Source organism: Siniperca chuatsi, linkage group LG3, assembly GCF_020085105.1.
Source record: "Siniperca chuatsi isolate FFG_IHB_CAS linkage group LG3, ASM2008510v1, whole genome shotgun sequence".
Taxonomy (NCBI): Eukaryota; Metazoa; Chordata; class Actinopteri; order Centrarchiformes; family Sinipercidae; genus Siniperca; species Siniperca chuatsi.
The window spans coordinates 19,854,706-19,880,751 of record NC_058044.1 but is presented as its reverse complement, the minus strand read 5'-3'; the positions used below and the strand labels follow the sequence as shown (position 1 = coordinate 19,880,751).

Genomic DNA, 26,046 nt, shown 5'->3' with positions numbered 1-26,046 from the left:
GAGATTGCTTTACCACAACATTAACTTTACAAAGAAAACTATGAACCTTAGAATGATTGGAATTTTTTATGTTTTTGTGAATGAATAACATTACATTCACAGAAGTCCAACTTGACTCCAGTCAGTGACTTTTCCTCAAACCACGACAAGGGCTGCAACTAACAATTATTTCCATTATCGATTAATCTGCAGATTATTTTCTCAATTAATTGTTTGGTCTATAAAATGTCCAAAAATAGTGAAAATTGTCCATGACAACCCTCTAAAACCTACAGTGACGTCTCAAAATGTTTTGTTTTGTCAGACCAACAATCCAAAATCCAAAGATATTCAGTTTACAATCTTACAATCTTCACAATTGATAAACTGGACCTGGGAAATGGTATCCATTATCAAAAGAATATCAAAAGATGCTGATTAACTTTCTGTTCATCGACTAATTGATTATTGGTTCAGCTGTAATGCAGGGGTGCAAGGTGCCAGATATGGGAAAGCCATAGAGTGCGTTGCGATTTAGAGAGCAGAAGTAGCATTTAGATTCGCGGTTCCACTGGTCCAAGATCACTGTTCACTAACAACACAACAGACCACCAACATACCCCAATGTTTTCCCATAATGTTGCACTTTAATGTGACCCACTTTCCCTCATACACTGACCTGTGCCGCTATACGCAAACAGACTTTCCTTTGTAGAGTTCATGAAAAGATGAAGTGCAGGAATCAACTAAAATACACTTTAGACAAGCAGTCAAACCTTCACAGTGAGGATGCTGAGCCAGAGAAACTGGGTGTCTGGGATATGAAGCCACATCAACACTAGTTTAATGAGAGAGGTCAGAGTTCATGATTCATTCACAGACAGCCTGTGGCTCTGGCTGAAAACAAAGAACTCCAGATGGAGTGCATAGGATGGACATTTGACACAATGGTTTGATTGCATATGACAGCATGGTGCAAAATAGAAAGTTGAAAAACCTTAATTAGGCTAAAAAGCTTGTGGGTTGTAACACTGAACCATTTGTTTACACAGCCCTCAGCCCATCAAGTCGACAGTTTATAAGTGGTAGTTTTCATTAAAGAGTTGTGGGCACTCATAAAATAAACCAAGCCTGCAGAAACACCACCCCTGTTTCAGTTGTGCATGGTAAGCCTTTGCATTCAGTTATAATTTCATTGACGTCAGCGCCATCTGCAGGTTCCCAGTGAGTGTTTCACAACCATCCTGCTCAGGAAGCAGGGCCCTAGCACTGTGGACGCAAAGGTCATGTTGTCTTAAATTTCTGTAAAATTGTAACATGAATTGACATGAAAAGGAGATCCCACACACATATTACACAGTTTGAATTTTTAAGGCAGATTCTTATTATCTTTATCTTATTATAGACTAAATACCTAAAAATGTCACTGTTTTAGGCAAAAAACTAAATCAAAATGAAACAAATAAGACTATTTACCATCAGAATTACATATCAGGATGTTTAGAGAAGGCTTTGGAAGAACATAGACCATTGCCAAAGACCATACAGACCACAACGTAGGGAGAATTTACAGGAAATATAACTGAACAGTTTAGGAAAGTATTCACAGCGCTTCACTTTTTCCACATTTTGTTATGTTACAGCCTTATTCCAAAATGGATTAAATTCATTATTTTAACAAACAATACCCCATAATGACAATGTGAAAAAGGTTTGTTTGAAATCTTTGCAAAATAATTAAAATTAAAAAACAAAAAAATAGTATTCACAGCCTTTGCCATGACACTCAAAATTGTTATGGGGTATTGTTTGTAGAATTTTGAGGAAAATAATGAGAATTTAATCCATTTTGGAATAAGGCTGTAACATAACAAAATGTAGAAAAAGTGAAGCGCTGTGAATACTTTCCGGATGCACTGTAAATGTGTGGCCGGATCACATTAACCTGTTAGGGTTAGTTAGCAGACTACACATGGCAGCTTAAAGACCTGAGAGGAATAATATTAACTGGCCCCAGATTTTGTGTGTGTCAATGACTGTGTGGTAATTTGATTAAACACATTTATTTTAGGAATGAAGTACAATAATAAAGCTCTTCTAAAACACATGGCCATAAGATTAGTTAATAATGCCTGAGTTGCAGTGGTGGAATGTAACTAAGTACATTTACTCAAGTACTGTACTTAAGTACAAATTCGATACTTCCACTCCACTACATCTCAGAGGGAATTGTTGTACTTTTTTGTCTGACAGCTTTAGTTACTAGTGACTTTTCAGATTACAATTTTTCATACCCTTCATCTCCAAATGTGGTTTGTGATAAACTGAAGGATTGAGTGTTCCTTTATGGGTTGAGAAAATTCTCCTACTTCTTCAGCTAAATGAACTATTTAAACGCCTCTTGGATCAGGTGGAAAATGCATCGTCACAAAGCTGAAAACAGGGCTCTTTTTCTGGGCTCATGAAAAGTTGTTTTAGACATACGTGGTTCTCACAGGACAGCGATGCTATAAACATATGATGATCTTATAGAATATGATGCATTGCTGTAGATGAAACTACCCAACAGTATATAAAGTAGTTAAAAGTAGCTCAACCTTAAACATCTATAGCAGTAAAATGCAACTGAATACTTCTTCCACCACTGCTTTGTTGATACCTTAGTGTTGCAAATGCATATAAAAATTCACAATAAAACAATTAGATGAATTTATTGCAATTAATAAACCATCAGTGAATGATCCCGATATTCTGTGGGAGGCACTGAGGGATAAAACAATTGGGTTTGCTTTCAGTCTAAGTAAATCCAGACTGCAGCATATTCAGAAATTAGAAAAAGACATCTCGGAAGTAGAAAACAGTATGGCCTATGACCTGAGCTCATTTCCTCACACATTGAGCAGACTTCCTCATGCATAGAGCAAGGCAAAATGAGTATCTAAATAGTGCACAACCAAGCCACTTGCTTGCACTGAAACTGAAAACCAGCGAAAGACTAGCAAATATAACCTCTGTTAAATCCATCACTGCTAAATTGTGTACAGCCCCAATAGAAATCAATGATAACTTTGGTGCATTCTGCTCCTCATAAGCACATCAGAGTTCACACCTCTCCTCACACATCCGGACCTCTCCTCAAATAGCTCCAACCCGAACTGCAAACTAATGCACAAAATGCGTTGGGCACATTCTGAAGACAGGAAGGAAATTCTCACTGACTCAGAGCGATTACATGCCTGCAGTAGTTTTGTCCAAAAAGAGACCACTTCCGCACTTGTGAGCTCACAGCTTCAGGGTTTTGTGTCCTCTGAGTGAGATACAGAGATGCCTCCCAAGACCGTTAAGCGTGCTCTGACCGACATGCTGGAGGATTTGGATAGCATGCAGTTAAACAAGTTCTGCTCCGCGATCCTGGACCGCAGGGCAGAACCGCGGGTCAGACGCGCGACTCTGGAAGGCAAAAACTTTCTAGAAATTGCACATGTCCTGGTTTCAACCTTCTCAGAGTCCGGTGTCATTGAAGTGGCTCTGGAGACGTTGAAGGAGATTGACTGCAACGCGCAGAGAGAGAGCCTCGGTGAGTTTAATGTCAGATCTGTTTACTCAAGGGCGTAAGTTTGGTTTCAGAAGTGAGATAAGTGAGATCAGAGGCGTTTTCAAACAGATTTTTCGGTTTTACAAGAGAAAACATTTGAAGGACGAAGACTAACTGGTTGGTTTTTACACATGTAGCCTACGCCTGGCTAATCGCCCCACCTAGTCACCGTCTAAAAGCTGCCTGGTGCGTGCATGTGAGCCATCACTGTAAGAAGTTCTGGGTCTCTAAGTCTCTCTGAAACTAAGAGACTCCGTTTGATTGGTGATACCTACTCTCTGTTTCAACTGCAGCAGACCAACTCTTTGAAATCAGAAATATCAAGCTTATCATAACTTATTATCTTCATCTTTTGGACTAAGCAATATTTAGGAAAAAAAAGACCACATTAATTAAGTCTATGTTATAGGGGTAATTTGCACTTCCATAAAGTCTGGGGACTAGCCAGACAAAGACAGAATAACCAAAATCTGTGCAGCAGTACAAAACACTGTACACTATCTCGATAGCATCTTTCATCAGACCCTCCTTGACCATGTCTTTTAAATTGTCCCGTTTGTAACACAAGGTTTCTGTTAGGAATAACTGGTCTCCAAACAGCTTTTAACAGTCAGTGATAACTGAACTAAAACACAAATTGGTTCCATCTTAAGCAGTTTTTTTATATTAACCGTATCATTTGACCAATTATTTTTATTTTCATTTTGAGCGTTATATTTACTCTTTTACCTGGCTGCATTCACACCCTTGTTGCCTAATGGTTATCAGATAATATTTATATACCTACAGAAGTGTTTCAATGAATAATTTCAGTGCTATTCAACATTGTGCCTTTCTATATTTCCAGCCAAGGACACAAGTACAGGATCACTGACATCTGTTTCCAGTAAGTGAGTGGTTTTGGATGATATGAAATACCTTCAGGTCCTCATGCCATGTGCTCATGTTGATGTGCAGGTGTGTTGATGAAACATAATCTAATAAACTGAACATTTGTAGGTTATGGAGACATCATGAAGGTGGAAACTACTGGTGCCTCAAGGCAAACAGTTCAGCAGGACAAGCTGAACTACTCAGGTAAACACTACTAATCCATCTATAGTTACATATATATCTATATCTACAGTGTAACTACCAATAGGCTGACAATGAGATACCTGCACTGAGGCCATATTCCTCTTCTCTCCTCGATTACGTTCTAAAGGTGTGAAGGCGTCACACGACATGGCAGAGATTGATTTGGTAGAAATGAAAAACTACGAACACATCATCAAAAATGTGGCTCGTAAGAAAGGAGTTGATCCAGCTCTCATTGCTGCCATCATCTCCAGATCATGCAGGGCTGGAAGGACTCTGACGGAAGGCTGGGGGTGCTATGACGAACAGAAACAAAAATATAATACCTATGGGCTGATGCAGGTAAACAGTTTAACTCACTCCCTCTTATTAGTCTCTCATGTTGCAATACACCAGCTGTGGTGTTCATCTGAACTTTATTCACTAATATTTCCATAGATTGACATCAATGTACATGGAGGTGGACGCACCCCAAAACACTCATGGGACAGTGAGGAACACCTCTGTCAAGCCACCGACATCCTGATTTATTTCTTGTTACGCATAAAGCATGCATTTCCTGACTGGAGCAAGGAGCAGCAGCTGAAAGGTGTGTTTTACTGAATCAGATGACAAACTCCCTTCACATTTTGTTTTGCGTTGTTCTCATTTGTATTTGTGTCTGCAGGAGGAATAGCAGCCTACAATGCAGGGGACGAGAACATCGACTCCTATGAAGAGGTGGACGCCAAAACCGCATGTGGAGACTACTCCAATGATGTTGTTGCCAGAGCTCAGTGGTACAAAAGCAATGGTGGCTTTTGAAACTACTGCTGCTGCTACTGCTGACTGTGTTGATCAATGGACCAAACCATAATAACTAACTTCCTGTTTTCAGAACCTCACAGAGTATCTTTGCCTCACGTCTCTCCCTCTGCACCCTCCTGGTTTGAATTTGAAACAGTATGAAAACCTCAGGCTTGAGTTAAATAAATATAATAATATGTAAAGCAAATCCACAAATAAATGATTTCCTTGTTTTTTGGCTCAATTTATTTTACCCGCACGGAAACACTTTATTTTAACTCCCCCCTTTATGAAGGCCTATGAGCAGATTTAAAAATGTCTACATATCTGCTAACAAATACATTACAGTACGTTAGAGTGAATTCTAAAGCATTTTTAAGTGTCTACATAAACATGGCAAGACATTAATACATCTTTATTAATGTATTTTTCAACAACTGTAACTCCTCAGAAGCATTCATTAACTGTTATATAAACAGTTAATGATAACATCAATTAGCATAGTTGTAGGCTAATCATACAGCTCAATGAGTTTTGAATACCTTTACAAACTGTTTTAAACTTGCTGTGAATTATCTGTGTATAAACAGTTAATAAATACTGCCTGTATTTGTGCACATATTTTGCATTTACCCCCTGTGTTCTAAGTGATTCGTTTGGAAAGCCGATTTCCACCTTTTCTTCATGGATTCTGCATTATTAGTCTTTCATTAACTGTTAATCCACCAGTTATGCTCCATATGAGGACTTATAATTGTTGACAAACATGTTAATATAATTAAAGCGTTATAATAAAAGTGTTACAGTACACTGCTAGTGTTTGTATACTGCTTATAAATAAAGTGAAATAACATGGTGAAGAGCGTGCGATATGATTGAAAGCTCCAGAACAGCTAATGGACTGTGACCATTTATTTGCTGAAAGCAGTAAGTAAGTATGGATTTAATGCCTGCTTTTCAGTATTAACCTTTTTACCTGCAGTGATGTGCACATGATGCAGAACTGGAAAGTACAAACTGTGAAGGATGACACAAGCTTGTGGCTCTACATCACACAGATGGGGTCAAGGCTACTGATGTTTGTCTGCGTGCTGCATAGGGAAAGTAAAAGTTCATGCTGATGTTTAGCAGGTATAATGTTCACCATGTTCACATCTTACTTTAGTGTGTTAGCATGCTGACATTTGCTAGTTAGCACTAAACACATCCCCATCAAATTGGATGTCATTAGCTTTGCAGGTATTCAGTCTTAAACCAAAGTATTGAACAAAGTAACATTTTGACCTGATAATGGTGCTTGATGAATATTGACAAATGTCTTTTTTGTGTATACTTGTTTTTATTACATTCACATATATAAGACATAAACACAATTTGTTCTCTGTCCTGTAGTCCCCCCTCCTCTGCCACAAGTTCTTATAGGGCTTCATAGATGTTCTTCCATGTTTCCATGAGTGTCTGTAACAAATTTCATGACAATTCATCCCCTGCTGTGGAGGCATATTACTCAAAAGCACAAACATCAACCTCATGGTGGCACTAAAGTCAGGCGATCACCAAAGTCAGTGGGATTAATCCTCTGGCGACCATGAATGCCTGTAAAAAGATGACATGGCAATCCATCAGATAGTTGTTGAGACAATTCAGTCTGGACCAACAGACAGTGGATTGACAAACCAACCAACATCGCCATCCTTAGAGCCATGCTGCTAACATGGCTAAAATCATCTTACTTCACACTGTCTCACAGCATCATATACAGTCATCATATACATATTCTGTTTTAGCTTGTCCCAAGCCCTAATTGTAGCTATATGATGTTTACACTGAGTGAAATATTCAAACACAAGACTCCACGTTTTTTGAAGGATGCATTGATTGATTGTTATAAAATCTCCAAATAAGACCAAGCCTGAGCTGGACGCTTTTTGACTTTTCACCAGCAGAAGGACAGATGGTGGGAAAGAAAGGATGATACTTCATGACTGAGCACATTTTCTTAATAATCAGAAAAAAAAGCACAGGATGTGTGATGGAGTGTGTACATTTGCTTTCATGTATGTTGCATTCTCAAGCCTTGAAGAAATAATAATAATAATAATAACTTTATTGATATAGCACCTTTAAAAACAGAGTTTACAAAGTGCTTTGACAGACAAGGCAAAGCAGAAACAGGATACCCATAAGGCAGTATAATAGCATAAAGCCAAACTGAAATGCCAAACAAAGCAAGACAAAATTAAGGTAAAATTAAGACAAGAGACAACTTAAAAACAATGGCAAAATGACAATGGAAATAAAAACAAATGGAAACAATAAAAGCAATAAAGAGACGAATAAGAAGACGACATCACATAAAAGCAAGTCTATAAAGATGAGTTTTAAGAAGTCACTGATTCTGCAAGCCTTGGTGGCAAAAGCACGGTCACAGGAAGACTTGAATTAATGGAGGATATCTGTTTATGTTACACAACACTGTTACACAGTGACAGTTACATCTTAATTCTGGACGTTGCAGTTTCATCTATGTGCTGCACTGGAAAATTAAAGATCAAGGCACCTCTTCTTGGGTCTGAAGTTCAAAACTAGTGAAATGTCATTCATACTAAAAGTGAAAAACAATAAAATTACTCTGAATAAAGTTCAGGGTGAAAGAATGAATATCGCCTCAGCAGATTTCCCTGTCCTGCAAAATATCAGGGAGCTCATTAAAATGAACAGATGTAGACTTGTGTGCATTATTATTTCAACAAATCATGCAACATTTATTACTTTGCCTTATTCACAGCCTGCCACAAGGAGATGCTGACTGAGCAGAATGAATGATTGTCCTGCACCTGTTAAAGTCAGCAAGGGCTATTTCTTGCAAATCAGCTGCTTTCTGATTTTCTCCACTTCCTTCATAAGTCCCTCTACAGGCGAAAACTAGAACAGCAGACAGGACGAGGAAGTCAAAGTGAAAGTGAAAGCAAACATACTGTTACAAGTGGACAGAGGGTCACTGCGTTGCTGCTCTCGCATTCCAGTTTCAAAGAGACCAGCAGAAGAGGAAACAGGAAAAATGGGTGGGTGCTTGTGTTATTTTACTGTTGATAGAACTTGACTTTCAGCTGTGAATGTGCTTGGAAGAAAGAAACACTGGAATACTTATTCACAGGGAACAATAGTGTGTCTTATCACTTTTGTGTGGGTTATGTAACTGTAAAGTCCCTTGAGGTCCTCATGCTATGTGCTCATGTTGAAAACTAATCTAATAACCTAAACATTTGCAGGTTATGGAAACATCATGAGGGTTGAAACTACTGGAGCTTCATGGGAAACAGCTCAGCAGGACAGTCTGGCATACTCAGGTAAACACTGCAGTAGAGAAACACAGGAGCTGATTTGATCAACAATTGTATAAAAAGTAATCATGTAGCCTTCATCGCCTGCATCCATAGTGTTTCTCTATCTATTGACAGGGAAGCAGATGCATTTGTTGCACTGAGGCCATGATCCTGTTCTCTGTTTGACTTCTCTCTAAAGGTGAGAGGGCATCACACACCATGGCAAAGACTGATGCGGGCAGAATGGAAAAGTACAGGTCTAAAATCAACAGTGTGGGAGCTAAATATGGAATCGATCCAGCTCTAATCGCTGCCATCATCTCCAGAGAGTCCAGGGCCGGAAATGCCCTACATGATGGCTGGGGAGACTATGACTCAAAGAGAGGAGCGTATAACGGCTGGGGACTGATGCAGGTTGGAAGAAATACTGCTGTTTAACTCACATCCTCTTAGTAGAGCCTCACATTACAATACAATAACAGCAGTGTTCATCCCATTTCTGTAGGTTGATGTTAATCCAAACGGAGGTGGACACACTGCACAGGGCGCATGGGACAGTGAGGAACACCTCCGCCAAGGCACCGAGATCTTGGTTCATTTTATCAATCGGATCCGCAACAAATTTCCTGGCTGGAGCACGGAGCAGCAGCTGAAAGGTTTGTTTCACTGAACCAGTAGACTCGCACATGCACCAACTCACTTCACACTGTTTAGCTTCGTTTGAATTTGTTTTTGTCTCTGCAGGAGGGATAGCAGCTTACAATATGGGGGATGGAAACGTCCATTCCTATGAAAACGTGGATGAGAACACAACAGGTAAAGACTACTCCAATGACGTCGTTGCCAGAACTCAGTGGTACAAAAACAACGGAGGCTTTTAACAGCTGAAGCTGTCCACGACAAAACTCTCTGAAAAATCTGCAAATCATGAAGGAAACACTATGTAATGTGTGCTAAATAAACATAATGCAAAGCAAATCCACTAATGAAATCTGTGTTTATTTGGTATATACAGTGCCCTCTCTGTGACAGGGTTTTGCTGGGTTCACCAACTTAAATTTAAGACTTTTCAAGACCTTTTTAATACCACATAGAATGCAATTTAGTAGGGATGATGTGGCCTAGAATTATTTATTAGTACATCACATTTTTTTCAGTGCTTTCCAGCAGTATATAACAATAATTCCTAATTATCACAACCTGGAAAAAAAGGATGGATAGATTAACCATGTGAAAATGATTTATTTAAATTCAAAGTCTATGCTAAAATCGACACTGGCCCATTACAGTATGTTACGATGAACATCCTCGCTACTGTAGCTAGCAGAAATGACAGTATTTACACCAGGTCTAGATGGTGCTGCCTGAAAAGCCACAAAAGAGATTGAACAGCCTCCTGCAGATACCCTGTGTGATCATTTGCTGTGAAGGAGAAAAGTAATATTCAGTGTAGTCTCGTGTACTTAACTGCACTGCTGTTGAGGCAGCATCAGGATTTATAAAGCTTGTGGGTCTAAAGTACACATCACTTAATAGAGATGATGCACCACATGAATTCTACCCATTTGTTTCAACTGCTTTCAAAGCGAGAGAACAGTCATGTACAGGTAGTGTCACCAGCGTGTGTTAAATCTGTGTACTGTAGAGGGAAAGTAAAAGTTCAGCTGCACATAAACCTTGGAGTTCTGCCCTCACATGATCACAGATCTGCAGAGAATATGGAGAAATCATGTGGGAAAGATAAGAACATCTCTCTGAAAAAATTCCATCTCTTATAAACTGAATTTATTGGCTGCCATCTTCATAATTGCCAGTCATTATTTAATTTATTTTAATGAATGACACTGCTGTAGCGTTTCAGACTCAACGCCTCCCTGTGCCTGTTACAGTCAGTGGGGGGTATTTCTTCTGAGTCATTGTTCTATTTTCCTTCCTTTCCTCTAGAGCCAACTATCCAGGCCTGAGGAAGGAAGGCTTCTGCAGGGGCAAGATTAGAATAGCAGGCAGGATTTGTCAGAGATAGTGGAACTTAAACTAGCATTTAAACACACCCATCTGGCAAAGCGAAACGGAGGTCAGTGTGCAACAGCTCTGTTGGTGCTAGCTCTCATATTCAGCTTTGAGTGGACTATCCGAGGAGAAAATGGGAAATGGTAAGAGCTTGTGCTGTTTTACTCTTCTGCTGATGGAACTTGATTTTCAACTGTGAAGGCGCTTGTGGTACATAAACCCACAATCTGGACTTCCCTAAAAAGGCAACACTGGAATAGTTGAGCTGAAGCTGGGAAGTAGTTTCTTATCACCTTATTGTGGATTCTTTCCATATTTTCAAACTATCCTCTATCATAATATTTGTGTAATATTCTAACACAAGCTGCAGTGCTCAACAGTCTGTTTATTAACCTTTTTATACATTACGGTACTTTTGGATTTCTGTTGTCCGCTTTACTCTAGAACGAACGTGTTTTTGTGCTTATGGCACAAAAGTTTAAAATGACGCTATATATTATATGTTTTTGTGTGGCATTTGTATATTAACCTTCTAAATTGAAACGTACAATTACTAAAGATCTTGTCTGAAAGGATTCCACGTTGTCAGCTTTCAAATATGTAACAGTAAAATCTCTTGAGGTCCTCATGCTTTGCAGTTGTATTGATGAAAACTAATCTAATAACTGAAAGTCAAAGTGAAAGTGAAAGCAAACATACTGTTACGAGTGGACAGAGGGTCACTGTGTTGCATCTCTTGCATTTCAGTTTCAGAGAGACCAGCAGAAGAGGAAACAGGAAAAATGGGTGTGTGCTTGTGTTATTTTACTGTTGATAGAACTTGACTTTCAGCTGTGAATGTGCTTGGAAGAAAGAAACACTGGAATACTTATTCACAGGGAACAATAGTGTGTCTTATCACTTTTGTGTGGGTTATGTAACTGTAAAGTCCCTTGAGGTCCTCATGCTATGTGCTCATGTTGAAAACTAATCTAATAACCTAAACATTTGCAGGTTATGGAAACATCATGAGGCTTGAAACTACTGGAGCTTCATGGGAAACAGCTCAGCAGGACAGTCTGGCATACTCAGGTAAACACTGCAGTAGAGAAACACAGGAGCTGATTTGATCAACAATTGTATAAAAAGTAATCATGTAGCCTTCATCGCCTGCATCCATAGTGTTTCTCTATCTATTGACAGGGAAGCAGATGCATTTGTTGCACTGAGGCCATGATCCTGTTCTCTGTTTGACTTCTCTCTAAAGGTGAGAGGGCATCACACACCATGGCAAAGACTGATGCGGGCAGAATGGAAAAGTACAGGTCTAAAATCAACAGTGTGGGAGCTAAATATGGAATCGATCCAGCTCTAATCGCTGCCATCATCTCCAGAGAGTCCAGGGCCGGAAATGCCCTACATGATGGCTGGGGAGACTATGACTCAAAGAGAGGAGCGTATAACGGCTGGGGACTGATGCAGGTTGGAAGAAATACTGCTGTTTAACTCACATCCTCTTAGTAGAGCCTCACATTACAATACAATAACAGCAGTGTTCATCCCATTTCTGTAGGTTGATGTTAATCCAAACGGAGGTGGACACACTGCACAGGGCGCATGGGACAGTGAGGAACACCTCCGCCAAGGCACCGAGATCTTGGTTCATTTTATCAATCGGATCCGCAACAAATTTCCTGGCTGGAGCACGGAGCAGCAGCTGAAAGGTTTGTTTCACTGAACCAGTAGACTCGCACATGCACCAACTCACTTCACACTGCTTAGCTTCGTTTGAATTTGTTTTTGTCTCTGCAGGAGGGATAGCAGCCTACAATATGGGGGATGGAAACGTCCATTCCTATGAAAACGTGGATGAGAACACAACAGGTAAAGACTACTCCAATGACGTCGTTGCCAGAGCTCAGTGGTACAAAAACAACGAAGGCTTTTAACAGCTGAAGCTGTCCACGACAAAATTCTCTGAAAAATCTGCAAATCATGAAGGAAACACTATGTAATGTGTGCTAAATAAACATAATGCAAAGCAAATCCACTAATGAAATCTGTGTTTATTGGGTTCAGATTCACTCTCGCTGTGATCATTTGCAGAAAAGTAAGGAGAAAAGTAATATTCACTGTAGCCTTGTGTACTTAACTGCACTGCTGTTGAGGCAGCTTCTGGATTTAGATAATTTACTCAACACATTTCAACTGCTTTCAAAGTGAGAGATGTATAGAAATCGTGTAGTGTCACCAGTCTGTGTCAAAGCTACATTTCTCCAATGTTAAATCTGCGTACTGTAGAGGGAAAGGAGTTCTGCCCTCACATGATCACAGATCTGCAGAGAATATGGACAAATCATGTGGGGAAATAAACAGCATTTCCCTAATTCCTTGCATAGACCTTGTATATAAATATAAAAGAATGTATTTAACATGAGGGTAACTCAGAATAGTAAGTACTATTTGGATTTTTACAACTGAACAAGTACACCATAGATTCAAGGTAACCATGACTTCCAACTTTTGTTTTGCTGCAAGGTTCCTGAAATAATCGTATTACTGTGTTGGAAACCTGTGAGCAGAGTAAGAACAGTATATTTGTTCCCTCAGTGTCCTAAAAGACAGTTAAGTCTAAAATATAAACTGCTATAGCTTTGGATTTAAGATTTGACTTCATCATAACAACAACACAGTCAGTAGCTTTCTGTGCTCAATGTGTTTCCGCTGGTAAAAGGCTGAAGAAGATGTTGGCTCGGCTGTGTCAGAGTCAGCGGTAGGTGCAGTGGTGCTCCTGGTGCTGCCGCAGGTCCACTTTGTGCTGGAAGCCGTAGAGGCAGCGAGTACAGTGGTAGGGACGGTCGTCCCTGTGTTTACGGCTGTGGGTGATGAGGTTGGAGCTCTGGCTGAATGCCTTCCCACATATCTGACACACATGGGGCTTCTCCCCTGGTACACAAACACAAACACAGCACAAGGTATATGAATAGACATATGACTAGAGGAATAGCACTTAAAGGGGCAACGTGTAAGAACTAAGACTATTCTCCACCTGTCGAATTCATACTCCAAATCAGTAGGGGGCAGCATATCACATATCAGGTCATACAGTATTGAGATGCTAAGTATGACGTTACAGCCAGCAGCTGGTTAGCTTAGCTTAGCATAAAGACTGGAAACGGGGGGAAACAGCTAGCCTAGCTCTGTCCACAGGTAACAAAATCCACCTACTGTGCCAGCACCTCTGTAGTTTACTAATTAAGACGTCACATCTCATCTGTTCAAAAACCGAAGCGTAACATTAAGACAAGGAATAGTTTGACACATAATGTTTTTACGCTTTGGTTTTTGTACGGATTAAACAAACAAGATTTAATTTTAAGCATTTCAAGCAAACTTATGCTTTGTAGGAGATAGGTATACATATACAGTATACATATATGACAGTCGTGTTCCTATGTTCATGTTGGTAGTAGTGATCCATTTTTTTAAAAATAAAACAGAAAAATGATTGCCAGTCGATGATAAGTGTTGCTGACTATTGTCATAAATATGTTAGAGTAGTAGGTAAGTAGGCCTACTAGGTAAGAGTACTATAAAGGGACTGTTATAGTGACAAAATACAGTATAGTACAGTAGTACAGTATATACAGTATTGCATATAATTCTGTGAATTTGAGTTTAAAGCTAGCGATTAGCATGAGCAGTTCACAGGTGTTATCAATTAGCACAAGCAATGTATGTAAAATGAAACTGCAGTTCAGTTTAATAAATGAATGATGACAGCTGTGGACTTTCATATATTAAAAACAATCAAAGGGAACACATAACCCACCGGTGTGTATGAAAGTGTGTTTCTTCATGTCGGACTTCTGGTGGAACCTTTTGCCACAGTACTGGCACGGGTAGGGCCGGGTGTCTGAGTGTATGAGCAGATGAGTGGAGAGGGTGGAGGAGCGCTTGAACACTTTTCCACACACTGTGCAGCCAAATGTCCTTTCCTAAAACAACAGGCACTGTGGTTATGGATTCAGGAGTGTTGTACCTCATATATCCATGAAATTGATTGTTTTACTGTGCATTTTGTCCAAAATCATAACAAGTTAATTATATAAAAAGAAATGTGATGCTGACCTTGCCCATGTGTGGTGACCGCTCAGTATCTTTCCTGCTGGACTTGATGTGTGCTGGTGACAGAGGTGCTGTGCTTCCATGACTCTTGCATACATGAGTCTTCAAACTGGACAGACATGAAAATATCTGCAAAGACAAGATGAACGCAGTTTAACACTGGGAAATCAGAGATCACTTCAAGGGGGAAGGAATGTGGAAACGTCCTGTAGAAATTGCTGGGAGACCACTTAAGAATGACATTTCATTTGCTCCATTTCTGGTTTTGTCATTTAACCTCCGGTCGCTATACGACACCTGTAATAAAAAATTCATGTCAAAAGTCTTGGTCCTGATGGGTTCACACAGCCTACTATAAATTTCTCAAAGCTGGGAACACACATTCACATTTATGAGGAGTTCATATGACCTGACACCACCACATCCACCACAGATATCAGACTAAAAAAGACATCTTTGGAGCAAAGTTACCTAGCGTTAACTAGCTTACAAGCTCCTACTACTGTAGCTCCACTAGCTCACTGTGTTCATTGTGTTCATTCATTGTCAGCATGTTAGCATGCTGAGGTTTGCACTGTTGTGCCTTTGTACAGCCTCACAGAGTCGCTAGCATGGCTGTAGACTCTTAGTCTTGTTAGCAAATAGCTTTAACACTGTGTAACAATTGCCCACGAGCCAAATGGTCCAATGCATACTTTTCTGTTAGAAAATGAACATATTTCACTAGATTTAAATGTAAAATTACATTTAAAAATGGTTTATTAAAATAAACGTGTTTGTTCTAGTATAGCAGCTCATCAATAAACATACTTTTTTGTAGAAAATAATGTGTGTTTTATGTGTGTTCATACAGAAAGTGTGAATCAGAAGTGACACAGAATGTGTTGCTTTAATCTTTAAAAAAATGTAATGAATATTATCTCCACATGGTCTTATTGTGTTATTCTGTTAATATGTCTATATGTGTAACATTTCATAAAAGTTTGGTTCTTCTGCAAAAATATAAATAGACTTTTGCTTGAATGCATACAATGGCTGGCATCTAAAATAATTTGAACCATATGCAAAAAAAATCTTAAGTAACATTATTAGATACTACAACAGTAATATGATTATTTTGAGGTGTGTTTTTATTTGAGATACAGTGTGTTAATATGCCTTCTTTTTGCCCCCACCAAGACTGACTTCCTGCTTTCAATTTAATATTATAGTCTTGTCCTTATTATTGAAAATGTATCAGCTGTAGTATTAATTTGTGCACTATTATTATTATTATTATTATTATAGTATATGTCAAGTGGTCTGTGAGTTATGACGGAAAATATAAAAAATATTACAATTGCCCCCAGTCTCCCCTACTGCACTATGATGATTATGAGTTAATTTAACTAATTTTAACTCAACTCTAGCTGTAAAAATTATAATCCTTCAGAGTTGTTGTTGGTCTATAAGACCAATGTAATTTAATGTAATGGAGGGATGCCATACTTTGCTACAGAGTGGACACTCTTGTTTAGGACCACTGATCTTCAAGCAGCCACTGCTCCTGGTCTCCCTCATGATGCGAGGGTGCTGAGTCAAGTCTTCCAGTCCCACAGACAGTTTGTCTGCATATCCTGAGCTCACATGAGGTCTGGACCATACTGCTGGTGTAGGAGGACGAGATTCGACTTTCTCCACGGGGCTGCAAGTACTTGGGTTGACAGGACTGCAGGGCTCAGCAGATCTACAAACTGAGTATAAAGGCAGCCAGGTAAGTTGACTGGTTGATACACTTTTGAATAATTTAATATCTTATCTTAGATCATCAGAATTATTAGAATACTTGTATAATGTCTCACACAATTGTCAAACAACAAAAAAACAAACTGTCATCATCAGCGTCAAATCGTTATTTGTGTCTCTGTAAAGTCTTGACATGCTTGTGATAAAGGCCTATAAACAAAAATAAAATAGATCTGTCACCCACCATATGATTTGCGACTGAATGGCTGAAGGTGCCCACTTCCATCGGAGTGTTTGGCAGCCTGAAGGTCCTGCTGCAATAATGAGATGGGCACTGTGTTATTATGTGGTGTTTCTGCTGTGGAGTACTCCAGGGATGTATAACAGGACCCCGTCTTTTTTCCTAGCTGGCTAAACGTTACCGGGGTCGATCCAGGGCCGGGGCTTCTCGCTGCGGGCCGAAGGTGGTGCAGCCCTCCGCGCTTCACCAAGAAAGAACGAGGCATCACTCACTCAGGAGGAAAACCAGCTATACACTCGAAATCAAAGTCATCTAGAGGATTAAACACAGTTCACATTTTCCTTTTCTGAATCTTAATGGTTACATATTTGTAGAAGTTTTGAAACCTTAACCAGTGGAAATTAGTCTGTCTCTGCAGCAGTAGTTTAAATGTTCTGTACCACCTTATAAACTGTAACTAAAGGCAAATACTAAAATGATGGCCCAATGGGTTACACATGATATTTGTGTTGCCCAAAAGAGGGCAGCAGAACTGTATATTCAATAGTTTATTTCTTGCTTGAATCTGTGTAAATAAGGCTATAACATGTACTCTACTGTTAAGCAGAGAAAGAGTGGGATCACCAGAAAGGACAAAACATTTTGTGTTCCTCATAGACAGCTGGTACACATTTTGTTGTTACAGATGATTTAAGATTGCTCTGATCATTGTTGCCTGTGCTTGAACAGTTCACCAGCCCCCGAGGATCACTTGGCATTTAAGTCCGAGGTCACATCCGAACAAAGAATCTTTTTCTTCTTGCTTGCTCTTTTAAAACTCTGTCAGATGCCTTTTTGTCAGCAGTGGCTTACTTGACACTGAAGGCCTAATTACTGCTGAGATTGTTTCTCCTCGGGCACACTCTCCCATCTTTGGAGCATCTGTTAAGCTTCATTCACACTGCAGGTGAAATCTGATTGAAACTGACATTTGGACATAAACCTGGTTTGTGACAATGTAACACCAACAGTCATATCAGAATTGCAACTATATCACTTAACAGCAACACATTTCATGACTCAGTGCTAGCATTTGAGCAAAAGTGAAGCTGCAGTGGAGGGGTTCAGTGGAGGACACTGAGGTGTTATACCACATAGCAAAAAACAAAAAAGTGACATGTTGCATGTTTAAAAATATTTTAAAAGAACTGTATAACGATTGATAAAGATGCTTAAGACTTGAATAAGAAGCAGCTGTAAAGTTACATATTTAAGACACATCCCTATCTTCATCCACTCTCCCCTCTGTAGAAAAGATGGCAGTAAAGCATTGCTCCATGAGAGGACAGATTGCTCGCTTTTACAAAACCATGGTGGACAGTTCCTGTGTCTCCTCAGAAAATAACATGGTGTGAGGACATAAATGACGAGATCACTACAATCAATAAACACTTGTTTTAAATTACACCAATATGAACAGATTATTAGGGTGTATATAACACCAACCATTTTACTTAAGTACCAATACAACAATGTAAAAATACTACTTAAGAAAAGTACATTAGAATTATCAGCTAAATATACCTGTGAATTATATATTATTATATGTCATAAGATTGTTAATACTGGTGCAGCATTTTACTGTTGTAGCTGGTTGAGGTGCAGCTACTTTTATATACTTTACTACTTTATATACAGTTAGTTAGTTTAATCCAGTGGTTCTAAACCTAGGGGTCGGACCCCTCCATAGGGTCTTGAGATAAATAAAGGGGTAGGAAAGAGGAAAAAACAAAGCTCTGCCACACAAATCTGTAATATTTTCGACTTTTCTCTAATCTTTGCTTTCTTTGTGAAATATTGGATCTTTTTATCTCTTGGAGCATCAAACTGTTATTTAAATGAAACCATCGGAGAAGTTTAATGGTAAAATGCTAATAACCCATAGACTTGTGAAACGTGACAAGGGGCCCCGACTAGACACTGCTTTTTTGTAAGGGGTCACAAGTGCACCTTGTGCACTTATACGTTTATTTTTTGAATTCCTTATTTTTTATACTTTGAGGTATTTTGTATGCAAAGCGGAGTATTGTTAGATTAATTGATGTGAATGTTCTTACGTACACCTTATTTGCTTGTTCGTATGTTTGTTTGTACATATACGTACATAGATATACATACTAGCTCTGACTGCATTGAATGTCAGTTTTATAATAAGCTCAATACCATTTTATGTGATAAATCCAGCTTTGATGAATTTAGTTTGCTTGATGATATATATTCAATTAAATGATTCATGTCACTTGTATACTTCTTTGCATGAGCATGTTGAGTATTTTTGGTACCGTTTAGTTCAAAAGGATGACATGTTCAAATAGGTAATGAGTATTAACTAGATTGAACAACACAATGTAAACAGTCAAACTAGATTTGGCCTATATTCCCGGTCACATTCAGTTTGAATGGACGGCCAGATCAAGGAAGGGTCGACGTGGTTCAGACCTCCTTTCATTTTACGAGGACATCAGTTTCAATGGTTTATTTCTACAGTGAGGTCTTTGGCTTTGTTTTTGCTCGAGCATGCCCTGTGAAGTGTGGGTCGACATACGGGTAGCTGTGTGCCCAATCAACTGAATTTGGACTCAACATAGATCTTGACGATGACCAAAGAAAACAGGACAACCATAAATTAGTTTTTTCTGTAGCTCAATCTAATGGGACTTTTTGCAAAGAATGCGTATTAATGTAATGTGTATATTTCACTATATGTACAGAAGCACAAAGGTGTCGTTCTGTTTTTGTTTTATTTTTCTTTTGAACGGCTTTAGTAATAGCTCATAAACAATTGTGTTTATGAGCTCTGATATCCACTATAAGACAACATGTTAAGTGACAGAGTGACTTACATTTTAAAAAGATCTTGTTACAGGCCATGTGTGCCTATTTTTGCTTTATAATAACTGAAACAGTCAAGAGAGAGATCCACGTGGCCACATGGTGAATATCATCTGAATTCATAAAAAGTAGATTAATTGAATGCAGATCATTACTTCTGAAATAATTCAACACCACTTGTTTTAGCTATACACATATCTAAAAGTTATGTTAATGGAAAAATTTACATTGGTCAAACAGCCCAAAAGCATTTGTTTTTTAAAATCATCATGTTAAAAGGAAAACAAGAAACATCAACAAACCAAACCAAAACTATAGTAGCTCAGAAATAAATATGCAAATACTCACCAGATATTTACATTCCACCTGTGCTTCTTAACGTCACACACAAAATTCCCACTTATAATTTAAGTGAGATAAAAGTCTTATAAGAAAAAGGCTGGATAAGACAATATGGAGTCAGTGTCTTACATGTGAGGTCAGTCTGCTCTGAGGTGGATTGTGAGCTATTGATGTTCGCTGCAGGTCGGTGTGATGCGAGTAAATAAGGACGAGGAAGTGTTTCAGCTCTGAGCCGACACTCCGACCACACTGCTTCCTCACAGTCAAACCCAAACACTGCACACTCGCAGCAGCACTAAATCTGTCCAGTTCTACTTTAAAAAACGTTTTGTGCAAATTGTGAATATGTTGCAGTGGTGCACAAACTAAACACAGCATCAGATTAATCTAGGGATGACAGATAAAGCCGATGCGAGAGGAAGAGGGTGGACATCTGTGCTGAAAATTCTTTAGAAAGTGTTGACACACTCTGTTGACACAGTTGTGTTGCAAAATAGACCACTGAGGTTAAATTTAAAAGAAGCTGGCTGATGCAACAAGCAGATTCTCTTCAGTAGTATTGAATGAAAACATACCATACATTAATGAGAAAGAGACGCAGCAAGAGGAAATGTGAATACATTTGAATGATAAATGTGAAAAACCTATGGATGGATGGAAATGAGGGGAACTCGTTTCTGTCATATCTTTTTAATCTAGTCAACTTTTGTTGCTTCTCTTCTATGTTTTTATTTCATATTCATCCGCTTGCTGTTCACTTATAGGGCCAGTATGTAGGATTTAGTGGAATCTAACGGTGAAATTATTATCCACTGCTAGATGCCATATAATATATATAGCTATATTTTTCTTATTTGCAACGAATACCATAAAAAGACCAAAAAGTAACAATTAATTGAGTCTACTAACAAGTATTGCCAGTCTATCTAAACCCTGATAAATCTTATTCCTCTGTGCCATAGATCTCCACTGTTGTCCAAAAACTATTAAAAACAAATACTCAACAATTGTGTATCAATCTGCTGCTGAAAATAGTCCCCAACCAATGCACTATTTACTCCTGTTTGAGTAATGTTTGCTACAAACTACAGTGGCCAGCTGTTTCAGGAAATTACTAAGCCTCTAAAGAAAATAAACTATATATTTATGACCTGATTTAAAAAAAACGAATGGGCTGAGTAGGGGACAACGACACAGCAAGTAATGTAACGAACGTTGGCCAGGTTGTGAGTTAGCAAACTGTCCCTACAGTTGCTGCTGAGAAGCTAACAGCCAGAGAGGACGAGACGTTTCCCAGAACCAGCACACAGCGATACTCACAACTCTCCTGCTGCTATAGCTAACACCACAACAACAGCATAGCTTGGCAAACTAGAAAGTAAGCTTAATGTCTGTGGGCAGGTCATTTAACGTTACCTGACACACAAATCATGACTGGCTGGATTAGTGTTGTGTGGCTCGGTCCGAGCCACTTTATTTGTTTGTTTCGCATTTACAGAGCCAGGGCTGTGTACAAACACCAGATTTTTTTTTCAGCACACACACTGAAAGGACAGCTAGCTATGTTCCTGAATTTGACAAAAAGACATGTATTGGATTAGAATCGCATACCCCACCTGCTGCTTTGCAAATATAGTTATAACTTAGGTATCTGTACTACACTGAGAAATATGTTTCAGAGTTCACTAGTATTCATGCAGTTGGAAATATTCCATTATGCAAATCTAACTAATACTATTAATTTGAGGGGCCGTACAAGCCATAATACATTCTGGCCATCTCACATACATACATTCTCCTTTCCCATACATTTTCACTGTCACATTAATTTATTTTCATTCTTACACCCACACATTCATACATTTGCTCTCATGCACATGCAGTCAATGTATACATTTAATTATTATATATAATATATGTATGTAAGAAGAAAATGTATGTATGTGTGAGAGAGAGTATAGTGGAAACGACGGCAGCTCATTTATCGCGCTGTGATTGGCTGAGAAGCTCGCGGTCGGGTCTGAGGGGAGGGGCCAAGGAGAGCGTGATTTACCTCTGCGTACAGAAGTCATTCTTCCAGCCGTCCTCCCGTCCGCTCTGAACCTCTGCCATCACTGCAAACGGCAAAGGCCTCCGTGAGTTCACCGGGAACTCTCAAACAGCAAGTAAGTCTGTTTCTGTCTGCCGTTGTTTTCTCACATAGACCCGGGCTGGTTAAAGTAAACTTTTAACTGACGTTATGCTGGTCTGGCAGAACTAGCGCTAGCCATGTGACAGCTAGCTAACGTTAGGTTTTATGTGAACAAACAACGGCAGAGAGAAACAGACTTACTTGCGGTTTGGGATTTCCAGGTGAACTTCTGAAAGCCATCGTCGTAGATGTGCGGTCATGTCAGAATAAAATAAGTTAATGTGAGAGTGAAAATATATGTATGTGAGAATGTATTATGGCTTGTAGGCCCCTCTTATCTTTAGCTAGTCATTTAGTCTGCTCTTATTAGCATAACGCTTTGTAATTTGAGGTACATTGTGTTATTTAAAAAAGTTTTCACATCATTTTACATCATTGTTAAACAGCATTTTAATCAAGTCAGGTGTGTCGACCCTATTTCACGTTAAGTCTTTTATTCTTCAACATAAACAAGTCATGTATTAGCAAGCTAATGTTAGCTTTGTCAGTTGGTTCTGTTAGCTACAATTACACCTGGCAGTCATTGGGTCTAAATATGTAGTAACAACTAATCTCTACGTAAGAACTAATTTGTGTGGTGCAACCTGTTTTAATGTAGTAATGCGTAAATCTCAACTTAGTAAAAGACTTGCATTATAGCAAAGCTCAGTTTGAACTCATGAAGAGCCGGTGCAACCGGCTACTGTTCAACATGGAGGGAAAGAAATCAAAATCCATAAAATGCATGAACAGTTGCACCTGAAGTAAATATAATCACCCAGTAATAAACAATAAAAACACAATCAGGCCTTTACAAAGGTGCAATGTCAAAGTTTATTTTGTATCATTCATAGGATACAGAACACTGAAATGTATTTTTCCCCCCATCATACTGGAATTTATATAATCTTTACTGTCATTTAATATATTTTGATAACATCAGTTGAATTTCAAGACAGAAAGAGAGAGGGTGGACAAGGTACCTGGGTATGATGCTGTGGATATCAAACAGCCGTCACATACAGCACATAAATCTGAGAAATCCTACACTGGACTAACCAGGATGAACACTGTTTTTTCTTATTGTTTGTAAGGAAAAACTCACATGTGACACACTGTTTTGCGCTGCATCGTCTTATTTCCCACTTCTTAAATGATGGAAAATGTGTGTGGATGTTCCAGTTTTAAAATGATCCACACCACATTCACTTTATATTTCATGGCTGTTTAATGTAGGGCTGTAGTGGCTGACTTGTCGACGAAACCCTCGCTAAACATACATTAAGTCATTTAGCATAGTGTGTAAATCTACCTACTTTTATGGCACATTGATGTTTAATCATTATCATCTCATGTAATGCTGTTAGCAGGAGAAACCAAAGTACTGATGGTAATTATAAAAATAACATTAAGGATGAGAGCGAGTACTATATTCAAAAGTAATTTACAAACATATCAAAATGTTTCATCACAGTAGATAGAGTTGTATTTAGACAGTGGTGAGAACAGAGCACCATCACTGAACAGTGTACAGAAGTGTTGTAATGCCTTGAAGGACACTGAGCACTGATCTGGTTCCAGATTAGGGTTAATTTTGTTAAGGAAACTGAAACTCAGTCCTGAATGAAAGCCATTTCCAGCCAAGCATTTTAATTTATTTGACTGAAATCCAAACTGAAATATTAAGAGTTATAATCCTTAAGATTTAAGTTGTGGTAGATCTGGCAACATTTAGTTAGTGGTGGTAATGGAAAACGCGTTTTAATAATACGGCTCCCAGAGATCAGTTTGAAACATGCTTTGAGTGGTTACTCTGTCAGAAAAGCAACAGAAGAAGAGCAACCTGTTCATATGTTTACAGCACAGCCAAACAAATCATGGGCTGAGAGGATTTATCGCTTCACGATGTTTTAATAAAGAAGACTAACGGTCAGGTTATGCTCAAAAAAGCTATTCGACCATCTGTCAAGCAATCCTGATGTGGTATACTGGCACCTTAAAGATGACAGTCAACAATGTTTTCTGACACGATAATACTGAACTCATGATCCATCCAGTGTTGCCTTGTGCATTACATGAAAAGCGCACATGCACCGACTTGTGTCTTGCAAATAATCTTTTCCTGTAAATCCTTTGAATCCCACACGGGAAAGACAGATGCCATCAGTAACAATGAAAACTACTATGCAAAGAAGCAATTACAGAATATAAATGCATTGAATGGCTATTGCCAGCCATAAATATTATCAAAAATTAGGTTTGATAGAATGAAAATCTTAAGGATTATAACTTTAAGTGAGAAATTCAGCCAGTTATGACCCAAAGTAAATGAATCTAAGGGTATAAATCTCATGCTAAACCGAGTTGATGCCAGTCTACATTCTGTACATACTAAGAACTAGAAGGAATTCAACTGAAACCATTTGTACAACCATTTGGTCTGACGATATCCAAACACTAATTCTAGTGTAGAGATTTCAGTTGTTACACCCACCAATGACCACTAAAAGGCTGTTATGTGCAACAGTATGGTGGGCAAACCAACATCCTCTTTAGCTCTTTGATGGCCATTACTGGATGATCCAATTTCCTTATTTCTGAGAAGGTGGCAATAATGATCTCCTCACCATTCCTTCGTTTGTATTGCACAAAAAATGTTAGTTAGCATTGTGAAACAGAAAGTGGGCCTTTAGAGAAAATCTTCCAACATCAGTCTGAAGAATAATGAAGCACAACACAAAGTCTGGATGGATAATCTTGGAGCGAAGTACTTAGATAACATCAAGGTCCCTCTGAAGAGCTGAATATAGTAAGAAAAAATCCCACCACGAATCCATTAATCCACAGCATCTCTCACTGCTTAATGTCGTGAGCAGAGAGTTCCTCTTTCTATGTAGTGCAAAAAGCTGATCACTGCTCTACATATGACACCCTGTCATAAACTACACACACTCACCCTCTTCAGTAAGACTTGACTGACAGTGATACAGCTTTAAATCTTACCTATATACTTTTGTTCCTCTTACACTGTATATTTCATATTTCTCCATACATTTACACCTCTTTTTTTCCTACACAGAATATATTAATGTTTGATATGTAAAATATTTTCCACCCACACACTCTCCAGTCATGACGACAGCCTTTTTGTTGGCATCCTTACAATATGAGCGACTCCCTCCACTTTCATTGGCCCACATGCTGCAGTTTTAGCTGTCAAAAGTGAAATGAGCACATGAACTGTTGACTCCAGATGAGCACTGTTACCTGGATTTATTTTTGCTTGCATATGACACTGATACTTAAGGGATAGTTTGACATTTTGGGAAATGTGCTTATTCGCTTAGATGAGAGGACTGATACCACCTCTCGTGTCTGTATATTAAATATGAAGCTACAGCCATGAGTTGGTTAGCTTAACTTAGCTTAACATAAAGATTGGAAACAGAGCGAAACAGCAAGCCTAGCTCTGTCCATAGGTTAAAAAAATCCACCTCTAAAGCTCACAAATTAACACGTATCTTGTTTGATTAAAGCAAACGTATGTAACTTTTGAAAGAGGAAATAAATTCTTCCTTTTATAAGTTAAAAGTTTAATTGATAAGCAATAAAATGCACTCCTGCTCAATTCAACACTCTCAGGGTTTTTACTAGCTGCTACAGCCTCATTTGGTCTGGTATGACCAGTAGCTTATAATGTTAGCAAACCTTAGCTAGATAGTGCATTGTATTTGTATTTTACATTACTGAGGCAGTTCACCGACTTTATGACTCTTTTCTACATGTGCTTAACTATGTTTTAGCACTTTCTATTATA

General features: G+C 38.7%; 5 protein-coding genes across 13 annotated transcripts in view; 3 read left to right on the top strand and 2 right to left on the bottom strand.

Moving 5' to 3' along the window:
• Positions 1-3,149: 3,149 nt before the first annotated feature.
• On the top strand, positions 3,150-5,670 carry LOC122873622 (lysozyme g-like). Its single transcript, XM_044190588.1, has 6 exons — positions 3,150-3,556; positions 4,422-4,460; positions 4,574-4,651; positions 4,779-4,993; positions 5,090-5,240; positions 5,319-5,670. Exons 1-6 carry the CDS (start codon positions 3,304-3,306, stop codon positions 5,453-5,455), a joined length of 873 nt encoding a protein of 290 aa, XP_044046523.1. The 5' UTR covers positions 3,150-3,303; the 3' UTR covers positions 5,456-5,670.
• Positions 5,671-8,367: 2,697 nt separating this feature from the next.
• Positions 8,368-9,741, top strand: LOC122873292 (lysozyme g-like). Of its 2 annotated transcripts, XM_044189817.1 has the most exons (5): positions 8,368-8,502; positions 8,710-8,787; positions 8,963-9,177; positions 9,269-9,419; positions 9,508-9,741. In XM_044189817.1, exons 1-5 carry the CDS (start codon positions 8,499-8,501, stop codon positions 9,642-9,644), a joined length of 585 nt encoding a protein of 194 aa, XP_044045752.1. In that variant the 5' UTR covers positions 8,368-8,498; the 3' UTR covers positions 9,645-9,741. The 2 variants fall into 2 exon arrangements, with proteins under 2 accessions (XP_044045752.1, XP_044045753.1); XM_044189818.1 differs by lacking the exon at positions 8,368-8,502 and having other exon boundaries at positions 8,899-9,177.
• A 1,001-nt stretch (positions 9,742-10,742) lies between these two features.
• LOC122873291 (lysozyme g) lies at positions 10,743-12,798 on the top strand. 2 transcript variants are annotated; one of them, XM_044189815.1, is made up of 6 exons: positions 10,743-10,916; positions 11,521-11,559; positions 11,767-11,844; positions 12,020-12,234; positions 12,326-12,476; positions 12,565-12,798. In XM_044189815.1, exons 1-6 carry the CDS (start codon positions 10,907-10,909, stop codon positions 12,699-12,701), a joined length of 630 nt encoding a protein of 209 aa, XP_044045750.1. In that variant the 5' UTR covers positions 10,743-10,906; the 3' UTR covers positions 12,702-12,798. The 2 variants fall into 2 exon arrangements, with proteins under 2 accessions (XP_044045750.1, XP_044045751.1); XM_044189816.1 differs by lacking the exon at positions 11,521-11,559 and having other exon boundaries at positions 10,754-10,916.
• A 2-nt stretch (positions 12,799-12,800) lies between these two features.
• LOC122873290 (zinc finger protein Gfi-1-like) lies at positions 12,801-20,454 on the bottom strand. Of its 5 annotated transcripts, XM_044189814.1 has the most exons (8): positions 20,066-20,453; positions 19,729-19,830; positions 17,028-17,158; positions 16,850-16,919; positions 16,369-16,613; positions 14,884-15,009; positions 14,585-14,750; positions 12,801-13,698 (listed from the first exon to the last, which is right to left on the bottom strand). In XM_044189814.1, the coding sequence occupies exons 3-8, from the start codon at positions 17,109-17,111 to the stop codon at positions 13,520-13,522; spliced, it is 870 nt and encodes a 289-aa protein (XP_044045749.1). In that variant the 5' UTR covers positions 17,112-17,158; positions 19,729-19,830; positions 20,066-20,453; the 3' UTR covers positions 12,801-13,519. The 5 variants fall into 5 exon arrangements, with proteins under 5 accessions (XP_044045749.1, XP_044045747.1, XP_044045744.1 ...); XM_044189812.1 differs by lacking the exon at positions 19,729-19,830; XM_044189809.1 differs by lacking the exon at positions 19,729-19,830 and having other exon boundaries at positions 16,850-17,158; positions 20,066-20,454.
• Positions 20,455-23,044: 2,590 nt separating this feature from the next.
• The window catches only part of evi5l (ecotropic viral integration site 5 like), a 42,588-nt gene continuing 39,586 nt past the window's right edge, over positions 23,045-26,046 (bottom strand). For all 3 annotated transcript variants that reach the window (XM_044189807.1, XM_044189806.1, XM_044189808.1), the window contains one exon: positions 23,045-26,046. This exon is cut by the window's right edge and continues 1,878 nt beyond it. The gene's annotated coding sequence lies outside the window, so the exon portion shown is untranslated.